The sequence below is a fragment of the Echeneis naucrates genome, chromosome 1 (genome assembly GCF_900963305.1).
Source record: "Echeneis naucrates chromosome 1, fEcheNa1.1, whole genome shotgun sequence".
NCBI lineage: Eukaryota > Metazoa > Chordata > Actinopteri > Carangiformes > Echeneidae > Echeneis > Echeneis naucrates.
Window position 1 is genome coordinate 16,090,652 of NC_042511.1, and position 12,223 is coordinate 16,102,874.

Genomic DNA, 12,223 nt, shown 5'->3' on the forward strand with positions numbered 1-12,223 from the left:
AATAAATAAATAAATGCAACTGCACTGCTCACAAATATACTTTTACAACTTAGAAAAGAACTTGGTATCAGTGGTGACCTTATGACAAATTTTGAGAGAGGGCTTTACCCTTTACCCTTCAGTCAGAAGACCCAAAAGAGGCTCTACAACTAGAACTTAAACCAAGCATGTGCTCTTTGGAGGCAGATAAAAGTACAGAGGTGAACTGCATTAACCAGATAAGATAACAGCAAGCAAACAGTAAGTCCACATTATGAATGAGCAGCGCACTGGGCAGCACCTCCAAGCAGCAATGTGTACTGTAATGCTGTCAACCAAAAGTACTGTGCTGTTGAACACACAGCAAGAACATTAAAATTAGACAGCTTGTTTGAAGAGGCAGAAAAAAATTGTCATGACACATTTGAAGTTTGTATGTGTGCAATTTCAGAGACCACACAAAACTGAGATTACAATAGTTTTTCACTTTTTACTATGCAGTCCTCTCTAAATTGATCAAAATTAATTACAATTATTTTTATGCTGGAAATCTTTAATTTACTATGACAGGTATTATCTTTTATTATACCACAAATGTAAAAAATAGGGTTTGTAACTAGATCCGTTGTAATAGGAATTTATATCAATATGTTTTGATAAGTTAGTATATCTGAAAAGACTTGAGTAAAAATTGCTTTAATTATACAGATTAAACCATCAAATACTATCATAATAATTTCTTCCAAAATTAAAAATACAAAGCTAAGAAAACACCGTTCTAGGAATATATTTAATTTGCAAACGCAGTTATTTCTGATCTACGATTAAACAAACCCATTACTAGAATTCTGCAAGTCCAACTTACATGAAAATTAGAAACCAGTTCTAAATGTTAAATGTTCTTAATTACATAAAACAACCTCCTCACCCAGAATCTTCAGAGAGTTACAATTAAAACACTTCTTTCTGGAGCATTGCCTCAGCTATAATCATTAGTCAGTTAAAAAAAATTTATAAATTCAATTTGAAAAATAATTTATCCGAAAAAAACATTACCAATAAGGCAGTAAGACAGATTTCTTAAGCGATCGTCAGGGCTGCCTGATACCTATGGTTTATCACTGTCACAGACAGACCAGCAGAGTGAAGTTGGACATGCTGCCAAGGTTTGGCTCAGGCTGTGTGAGGTGTTTGGCCTGGCCCAAGATTTTGTGTATATGTGTCAGAGGAAAAGAGAGAGAGAGTGAAAGAGAGACTGAGCGGCGGCTGTGATAGCGTTCGGCTACACTCATGTTAGCGGCTATCATAAGTGCATAAGAGTTCTCTCTGGGCAGAGGGTGTGCGTGCGTGTGTGTGTGTGTGTCTTTGGGAAGGGACCTGGTTTGGATATAGGTGGGCATGTGTGTGTGAAGCTGGTTGAGTCACTGTTTGAAATTTCCAGAAAATTCCATCTGAGATAATATTAGGTCACAAGCATTTGTTTATAAATTAAGCCAGCAAATGGTGAAATACTGTATATTGGACAATTTGGCTGTAACTTGTCTTTAGTGTGTGTGTGTGTGTGTGGTTGCTGCAATGTGGGGAGAAAACTGCAACATAGCCATAGTGTGTTTTGGCCATGCGTGTAAAGTATGTGCACTGAAGACTACAGCGATGTTTGGCTGTATGTGGCTGATGTGTGAGTGTGTATCCATGATGGTGGCTGAGATACAACAATGTTTGGCTGTATCAAACTGTATGTAAAATGTATGATAGTCCTTGGCTGAGTGTGTGTGCTGTGGGTGTATGTACGCAATCGTGACTAAAACCGTGCTTGGTTCTATGTGTGAAAGTGTGCTACAAAGATGACAGAGTTGTTTTTTGTTTTTGTGTGTATATTTTTTTTAGCTGTGTTTGTGTATGTGTGTATGGGTGTGAAGGTGGCTGCAATAGTACTGGCTGTCTGCGAGCACTGGCACTTTGTATGAGTGTGTATTTGGCAGCCAGGTCCAACGTGGTGCTAGCGTTCAGGCAGACGGTAAAGGCGGCAGCAGCCTGCGGCCTGAGAGCAGGAGACTCACGGCTCTGCTGCTTCTCTCTCTGTGTCTCTGTCACACACACACACACACACATATGCATTCACACGCACACAATAATCTGGGCTGTAGCCAAATACTGAGCCCTGGCTACAATGGCCTTATCATGGCACATACACTTCAACAGACTGAGTACAATCTTATAAACAGTGACTCTCACTCATCGCCCAAAAACACAATTTGAAAGTGGTGATCATCTCATAAAAAAACTCACACACACAGGCAAGCAAATTCCTTCCTATAAAAAACACAAAATGCATGCTCATATGAAGCCGCAAATGCCTCGCTCATAAATATGAACTTGTACTTGCCAGTGCATGCTGGGCGAGTGCCCTTGACAGACTCACATATTCTTTTTATTACTGCTGTTACTATGTTGTTATGTAAACAAACATTAAGAAACATCAGAGAAAGAGGGGGGATAGACAAAAAGAAAAATGATTTGCTGTCTGTAAAGAGAACAAGAGCAAGAGGAGATTTTGATTTTATATCTCAGGGATAAGTGTTTGCTTAATTCAATTTAATACAATAAAATTAACAGTTCTTAACTCATCACTGAATTTATCTGAATTTAATATTATTAAATAGCTTAATTTATACTTTAACACTTGCACACTAAATAAAGTGCACATTTTTAGTTCTTTTCATAAATGTAACACGCAGCTTTGCCCCTGTGTGTTTCTCTGTGTGTACATGTATGTAGTATTCATATGTTTGGTGTCCCTCCCTGTTATTGTCTAGCATTCAGTTGGCCACATACCTGGCGTGTGGACGAAGTAGGCCAAATAGAGGTCCAGCTCCTTGACAGACACCCCGATGTGGTGTGGCTGGACGCACAAGCCAGGGTTGGTGCACTGTGGTGACTTGACCAGCCGCTCTCCGTCCGTGCTCTCTAGTGGGCTGCCCTTGAACAGGATGACCATCACCAGGTCCAGCCGCCACACCTTGTCAGCCTGGCGCAGGCAGTCGATGCGACGGATCTTGCCCTTCTGGTCGGGGTTGGACAACACGCAGCAGGGGGGCTTTTTCCCTGTGATGGTGAGCACAAAGTCCTCACGGAACTCAGGCCGGATGTCCTTTCGGAGCTTGGCCAGCAGGCGCGAGGCCCACTTCTGCTTGATCTCTGGCTTCTCCCCCAGCAGTTCATCCTTCACTGCACGCTCTTCCTCCTTGGACATGCGCTTCTCATGCTTCTTGAAGTACTTGCGCTTACGAGCCTGCAGGTTGAACCAGGTGTAGGCAAAGGCGCGGACATGGGGCAGCAGGGCCTCGATGAAGGGGTGGAATTCATCCTGGATGAGGGAGGTGGATGGGGGGAGGGTCGAGGAGAGGGAGGAGGGAGGAAAGCAGGAGGACGCAGTGGAGAGAGAGGGGGAGAATGGGGGAGAAAAGGATGGGGAGAGAGGGAGTGGGGGTGAGGAAGGGAAGAGAGAAGAGAGGCAGTTAGCACCAGTGCGCAGCATGGAGGAGCGGCGCCTGCTCTGTGTGAGCGGAGGGAGAGAATGAGCGAGAGGCGCAGAGAGAGAGAGAGAGAGACAGAGAGAAAAAGAGAGAGAGAAAGAGAGAGAGAAGAAAGATGCTTGACACTCTCCACCTAACACAGATGCGGCACATTGAAGGACACATTTTACCACACTGACCAAAACAAAATTGAAAGACATATGATATGCAAATTAAGTATACACTGAGGGGCTTTTGCTTTAATATTAGTGCAAACATTTTTTGCTTCCTGAAATAAATATTGAAAACATTTTAGTTGTAAATAAAATTAATGGTGAGACTTTCCTCTACGTATTGCAAAAGCGCAACAAAAACGGCATCAATTCCACAAAAAAATTGTAATGCCCAAAAAAGCATCCTAGATCTGCATTTAGGAAATAAGTGAAAGTGTGTTCATTATTTATAAAATACACTGTAGCATTACTACATAAACTGTATTACAAAATGCATATAACTATAAATAAATAATTTCACTCCCACTAAATTCAAATTATTAAAGTGAAAGCACAAAGTTACATTTAAAAAGAAGATACAATATATATATATTCATCCATAAATATAATAACTGCAGCTGCACTTAAATTTACTTTACAACAGCCGTAATCACAAAATGCATGTTAAAAAACAAGAATAATATGGTAGTTACCATTTTTCTTTCTCATCATAAATGCACCCGCCGATTGCAAAGAAACTTAAAACGTACCACCAGTTTAGAACTGGATTGTTGAATCAAAAGTGCTGAAGTAAAGCTGCGTGGATTACAAAACAAAAGACTGAGAAAAAAATAAAGCACAAAGAGAAGCTGAAAAACTGTCCAACACACGCAGCAGGGGGGAAAAAGCTGAGAAAGAGGAGACAGGCCAAGAGGGCGCAGTGTAATACCAGCACAGGAACACAGGAGGTACTGTGGCAGGAGATGCAGGAGAGGTGCTGTTCAAGAGCACAACAGAAGGAGAGTGCAGAAGTTCAGCAATCTCCCTGTCTAAAAGTTCAGCAATCTCTCTGTCTTTAAAAAAAAAAGGAGCTGTGCCGAGCATAAACAAAATGCAATAGGTATCACAGTAAAAAGGATAAAATTGTCAAACACTTAAATAAGCCTTTTGGTTTGTTTGCAAAAATATGCAGAAAAAAATATCTTCATGAAAAAACAAACAAAAAAAAATGCTTGGCAAAACGGCGCGTGCTATTGGTTCAATTCTGTAGGATCTGTATAAGACTCACGGAGAGGGAGAAAGAGAGCTGGACAAGGGGGGTGCGGAGAGAGGAGAAGAAAAAAAAAAAACAAAAACAAGAGGACCCGGATCAATGTTGGAAGAGTGTGCACGACCGCTGGCAAACCCAAGTGTAGCTTCTTTTTTCCCCCTCTTTCTCTCCAACTCTGTCTCTCTCTTTCTCTCTTCCTCTCCACTTTCCTTCTCTAACCATTGACTGAGTCTGTGCCAACACGCAGAGGGCCCACCTATTTGGCACTGAGTCTCAAACAGCCCAGCCAATACGCACGCTCCCAGCGCTGAAGGGAGGGAAGAGAGAGATGGCAGAGGGAGAAGCACAGAGGTGGGGGGGGTGGATGGTTGGTGGCTGGTAGAGAGAGAAAGAGAGAGAGAGAGAGAGAGAGAGGGAGGGGGAGAGAAGGGGATTGTGTGTGGTACAGGCAGAAGGCATGTCATTAGCCAAATAGACAAGTTCCAATCTAATGCAAAGGCAAAGTCCAGAGGATATTAATTTTACATGCATCCAATCCAGGCAGCACCCGCCTTCTAAACCCCCCTACACAACCCCTCCCCCACTTCATCGCCTTCGTCACCAACGTGGTCACAGCTCTCCCAACAAACCAGCTCTCTCTCCAATTGCAATGCCCCCCTCCCACTCGACACACACCCCTCCAGAAACACCCCTCTTCTCTCTCTCTCTCTGCTCGCATTACACCACCTTGGCATGGGATGGCATGAGAAAACACAGGCCCAAAATCCCACTAGACCCTGAGACCAGCAGCTGCTCCTGGATTTACCACACAAACAAAGAGAGGAGGGAGAAGAAAATGCCCGTTACCCCCCTCAACAAAAAATACCATCCAAAAACATGCTCTCCTGTTTCAAAATGCGCTCTCATATCCAAACTGGCCCCCTTTTTCCTTCTCCCTGTCTCTCTCACTCTCTCTTTTTACTCTACTTTAATTGGCCCAACAGCACAGACACATAAACACATTAAAAGTTACTGTTACCAAATTAGAGAGCGATCCCATTTGTGAATGAGAGACGTGATCTGGTGGACAATGACAACGATGGTTGAAAATGCTGTGGTGGACAGCTTCATGTAAGTAGCCTATGCATGTTAAGCTGTTTACAAAGACAAGCGGATATCAAAACTGTCTCAAACCGGCTATTCAACTTCCCTGTAATTGACACATTTTAGTCGAATGCTTTCAGATTTAGGTACTCTGTTCTTTGTAAAAGTGGAGAGAATTATGTGTTCCAACTGCTGCAAGGATGCTGCCCATATTTTCATCTTGCTGCATTTATAAAGTACACAATGGCACATAATTTTGAATAAACAGCAGCAGCAAGTGAGCAAGCACAGGGCTGTACAGCAACCCTGGCAAGAACTGTCTTGTCCTCATTGGCTGACCCTCATGACCTCAGAGGGGACAAGCTGTGCCCAGTGCACCATGGGATAAATATTTGAGAAACAAAGGCTCTCACCACGGATCAATTCAGTGTAATCTGATGTATTTGTCAGAGAAATAATATGGCCTGATATGAAATGAAATACATATGAATGACTCTACTCATTTGAAATGTATTTAAATGTCTTTCTTTCAAATTACAAAAAAGAGCACATTTGCTCATTTTAACTGTCCAATTCACATGAATTATTCTATGTGGCTCACGGGACCTATAGAGGCATCGTCTTGAATCTCAACAGTGGGAAGCCACAAAAAGCTAAGTTGTCATGTGGCAAAGTTGAGGGCATAGCCATTTGATTGTGGGATGAAGCCCCCTGCTGTGCAGTGGGACAGGCTGTCTGTGTGAACACCCTACAAAGGCCACAGTCCTCTGGTTGGCTCCCAGGACCATTCGATTTAGCCTGGCCTGCTCCCTCTGTCAGCGTCTGACAGGGGAGCTGCAGCCTGGATGACTGGCTTCTCCACTGACTAGCTGGCAAGCTGGCTGTTAGGTTGGCTGAAAGGCTACATGACTGGCTGGGTGAATGACTGGTTGGCTAACCGGATGGGTAGCTAGCTGGCTAGCTGGCTGCCTGGCTGGCTCATCACTGCTACTGCTGTGGGGAGGGGGGTGCAGACCCCATCTGGACCAGGCTGAGCTAGGGCTGGGTGCCGATTGTTCATGGTAACATACGCCCACCTCACAAAGCCACACTGAACACGTGAAAAATGTGGGAGTTAGAAAAAATGGAGCATAAGAAGTTAAAATTTTAAATGTGTGCAAGTGTATTTGTTTTTGAAAAAGATAAGAAAAAAAGGAGTTGTTACTTATGTTACAAGGCTGAAATTATCTAGACTTTTAGATGAATGGTCCTCAGAGAAAGAGAAGGAAATATGACAATTATTACTGTCACTTCCTCTAACACCATAATGCCATTACTTTAAGCCACAGTGATACGACCAAGACCACTGTCTGGGAACATCATACCTCACCTTTGTCCACCTTTTGTAGTTTCAGCCAAGCAACATTTTTTAGTAATAAACCAAAATGAAAGTTGAAAAAACTGAAAAAAACTACTTTCAGCCTACAAATGTATCGATAATATTGAGCAAGTACTTTTTGAAGGAATCTTTTATAAGCTAAAAAAAAAAGCACTTTAAACTTAGTTAACAGGCCTATTATGACCATGAAATGGACCATACACAAAATTATGCATCATAACATCATAACACAGGCATTAAGGTCTGTGCACAATTTGCAGTTGAGGCAAGATCTTTTATGATTTTGGACAAGAAACGAGCCTACATGGCACCCTACTATTTAATGGGTTTTTGGTTGTTGGTTTTCTTTTTTTTTTTTTTACATTTTCAAACCCACATTCCCTTCAGCTCATTAGAGGAGGTTTCTCCTGTTTACTCAGAGTTCCCCGGGGCAGAACGAAGGGAGTTTTTCTGGCCTCTTCCACTGGACTGTGTATCTACTCTGCAATAATTTAAGCAAGAGCTCATCTTATCTCTACGTGCTCATGCTGTCTTTCAGAAAACGAGGACCTTTGTTCGCCAGACTATGCAAGACAATCTCCCCTCCTGCCCTGATGGGGTACAAACTCAGAGCCAGAGAGAAATGAAACCTACCTCAGGTTTTATTAACAAGGCCAAATTTTGTGAAGCAGCAACTGCCAAAACTACAAGACAAAGGACTCCCATGAAAAATTAAAAATGTTGCATTCAAGACTTCTGTCGCGCAAAACAACAAGAAAGAGAGGAAAAAAATTAACAATTTCATCATGTCTAAAAAGCTGAGGCAATATCCAAAGCGTCTTTTTGCTGCAGTAAAATCTGGCCTAAAAGCTGCACTAAATTCATATGTTAGTCTGAGGGGTGAAATGAACCTATTCTGATATTTAGCTCCTATTTAACCGTCACTAAATGAGGAAGTTGAGGTTCATAGTGGAGGAGCACACTTACACCCCTCCGTGCAGGCCTGGAGTTCAGCTGAAAACAGCCAGAAGCCTGAGTGTCTTCAGCTCTGAGACACCTCTGAAACATGGCAAAATGGTGGGACAGAAAAGGGACGCCTCTGTCACATGACAAAATGTCCTCTGGTGGGACAGAAAAGGGACCCCTCTGACACATGACAAAATGTCAACCGGTGGGACAGAAAAGGGACCCCTCTGACACATGACAAAATGTCCTCCATACTGACAGAAAAGGGACACCTCTGTCACATGACAAAATGTCCTCCAAACTGACAGAAAAGGGACACCTCTGTCACATGACAAAATGTCCTCCATACTGACAGAAAAGGAACCCCTCTGACACATGACAAAATGTCCTCCGGTGGGACAGAAAAGGGACCCCTCTGACACATGACAAAATGTCCTCCGGCGGGACAGAAATGAGACACCTACCTCAGTCAGTCACCGCCACGACCAAACTGCCATTTCCATAGCAACGCAGCTCCGTTAACCTCAGCGGACCGAGCCCACAGCTCAGCCCGCCTGTCCGTCTCCAACTAAACGCTACATTTTCTAGCTGTTAAAATAAACGGTGGGTTTTCTTCTGCACATTTAATTGCTTCTTACACACGGTATGTTCAAATTAAACGTCGCTGTGCTGTCGGTGCTGTGTGGCGGTCACTCTGGCCAGTCCGCAGCGGCCTACGTTAAACAAGAAGGGTCAAAATTAATCAAACTTAATCAGTAAGTCAAATTGGATAAAGAGATGGAGACGTGAGTGAATGAAATCTGTGTTAATAAATGAAGTATGGACTCTGAATGAAAAGATTTACCACTAGAAGAAAAAAACCTATCATGTGTTCATATAAGCTTTTTACACTCTGTAAGTTAATTCATGTCCTATTTGCTGCGAGAAATAGAAAAGAAAAAAAAAATGCTTTCACCATTTGCGTAAATTTGAAGAAGGACAAACAGTTCCTGACTTTGCGTTAAATAAGCATTCAATTAATTTCAACAGTTGTAAGTTAGGCCTATTTCCTGCGGTGGTGTCAGTGACTGTGAGGAAATACCTGTGATGAATTTGCGGTGTTGATTTTCAGGAGGCCTGACATCTTCGCAGGACACACAGGACGAAAGATCAGATCGCCCTAGCTGTGAGTCAAAATGTGTTTTTAGTGGGCTGCACGCAAGGTGAGTCCAGGCAGCCAACGTTATATTAAGCCAATTGTTTCCTTCTTTTTACTTTCACATTTTGTTTCCAGCAAAAGACTGAGTGGTATTTAAAAAGTGACACAACAGAAATAGAAAAAAAAAAAAAAAAAACTGAACACAAACTATCAAAAAAGTCTTAGGTAGATCACCTTTAAATTATATTGATAAATGCACTTCTTTTCCTGTTAATATCATAGGATATCATGTTATTGCAAATTTATTCACAGCATGAGCTCCATAATGAAAAAAACAGAAATATGTTATTAGTTTATTTAAAGTTGTAAATATTTGCATACAAAAATGTTGTTGAAATTATTTACAGCCAACTAACAGCTTGAGTAATTTAATGACCAGTGAAATTTTGAAAAACTATATAGCCTATATGAGAAATGCATTTTCAGACAAATTCAGTTTTTAATAAAACAAATGACACATGAAAATATGCAAACTTTTTTATTTTGTACTTTCATTTGAAAATTAAAAACATTTTAGAAGTGCTCGTATTAAATCAGTCTAAAATTTATGATCATAATTTTTACAGATACACTAAATATGTGTAATTGTTGTTGTTGTTGCTGCTGTTATTATTAATAATGATTGTGATAATTCTAATCATAACCTGTGGACACAATATCCTTTTGCTCTGAAATCTGGTATTTCACTTTGGGGAAATTCTTAAAATCCCTTTTAAAAAACAATAACTAAACATTAATTTGATTCTTTAAACCTTTACAGGCACCTGAAGGCCAGATCTGTCTGAAAAAAAAGAAAATTCTCTGACTTGACTTTCAAGGTTTTTTTTTTTTTTTGTTTTGTTTTGTTTTGGTAAATCTAATCAAGATGATCCTGAAACCTAAGCGAAATACACACACAGACACACACACACACACACACACACACACACACACAGTTTCACACAGAATTGATGAATGTTATGAATGCTCATGCCTGTCAAGACAAGTTATGACTGAAACTCAACTTTGTCAGCTGCTGTGTTAAATCAAATCATATTCAAAAGCAATGTGTTGATGTAAGGTAAAGTCTCTGTGTGTATGCATATGTTGGTGTGTGACTACCATGTCTGAAATCATTTGGGTCACTTGAGTTTTTTTGTGCTTTGTGTATGAATCAAAATCTTTATTTTTCAGAAATTTCCTCACTGTTCTAAAGCTTACATAAAACAGAGACATTGGACCATTTTATTTTAGTATAGGCATAATGCCATTTTGGCCCACTTTGATACATCAAAAAAGGGGGAGGAGAAAGTTTCTGAGTTGAGGGAAGTTTCCACATTTTTTTCCATTCTGAGCACAAGAGAAATAGAAAGGGAAGGTATGCAGGAAGCAGAAGCTGTGGTGAGTAACACCCTGCTATTAGGAGGTGATGGGGAAGTAACCTCACAATCCTCGGGGATATTAAATAATTATGGGCAAGTTGACTTAAACTACTATTTCTTCGGAAAATGTCTTGAAATGTAAAAAAAAAAAAAAACAAAAACAAAAACGAATGTCCCTTTTTTCCTTTCTCAGTCACTTCCTCAATTCACTTGTTCAATCCCACACGCATGCATGCACACACAGAACCACATTATTTGTCTTTAAGTTTCCTCTTTAACTTCTCATCACTGCCAGCTCTTCCTTTTCCATCCAGTGCTAAACCTTTTCATCCATTCTACTCCCTGGAAAAGGAAAAAAAACTTTCCCTCTCTGTTGTCTTTCTCCCATCGGCACAGATTGATGTTAAAAGTGTGCCTGCGCATCGTTTGTAATTACACCTGTTTACACACTGAAGCATTACTATGTGTGAAAGTCTGGAAGCCATTTGTGGCATGAGGCTGAGAGGGAAAGACAGAGTGAGCAGGCTTTAAACAGCTCCAGAGACACAAGGGCTGATAGCAAGCCAGTGCTTCTGACATGACTGCAGACCTGGGTAATATTATACTCAAATATGCTTTCATATTTGTGCAATGGATTTGTCTGGGCAGACTGCTTCAGCCTCAAATGTAAGCGCATCAGCGATAAGATCACGGGCTCATTATGATTTTTTTTTTTTTTTTAAATATCCAAAATTTATTCAGCCAGGATTTTCTTGAGGCTTGTGTGGCTTTTCCTATGCCTCAAGCCCATTTGCAGAAATTTCACCTTATACTCTGAACACAACTAGAACCCCAAAAATGTATATTCTGAAAATATGTGGGGAACCAAATTCAATTAGGACTGCAGAGAACACATTTAGGGAGGATCATTTGTGAAACACATAAAAAATATTTTGGGCTTAATTTTGGTGGAAAAATTTCAGACTTGTACACTAATAAACCAAAATGTATTGTGGGAACTTAAAAGAGAACAAATACTCACTCCCCATGAGGCAAAACTCTTAAACTTAATCTTGATAAGCGTGCTGTCAGTTGCAATGGTTGAGATGATGTTATAACAGTATAAATAAAACTGGGCCAAATTATAGGTTTCAAACTAAATTAGGAGACTCTGGAGCTACATGTTACAAACAAAAATTTAATAAAACCATTTCAACATGTGGCCTCAGCTAGATGGAGCAGTGTAAGATTTCATGTCAGCATATGCAAAGTGAATACATATAGACTACTGCATATGTGTGTTTACATTGCAACAGTTCCTGTGGCGTCACCGTGGCAAGCACACACACGCACACGCACACACACACACACGCACACACACACACACACACACACACACACACACACACACACACACACACACACACACACACACTGTTTGCCATTTTCCGACAGGTTGTTGTAGTATAACTGAGAGTACAGCATTTTCCCTTGGCCAGGGTGGCCATTCCTGATAAGGTCA

General features: G+C 41.0%; 1 protein-coding gene across 8 annotated transcripts in view; it reads right to left on the reverse strand.

Annotated features, from left to right (window-relative positions):
* The window catches only part of LOC115043156 (nuclear factor 1 X-type-like), a 106,180-nt gene that overhangs the window by 68,093 nt on the left and 25,864 nt on the right, over positions 1–12,223 (reverse strand). For all 8 annotated transcript variants that reach the window (XM_029501394.1, XM_029501365.1, XM_029501374.1 and 5 more), the window contains one exon: positions 2,815–3,346. In XM_029501394.1, coding sequence (XP_029357254.1) covers positions 2,815–3,346 — 532 coding nt within the window. The remainder of the gene's footprint in view (positions 1–2,814; positions 3,347–12,223) is intronic.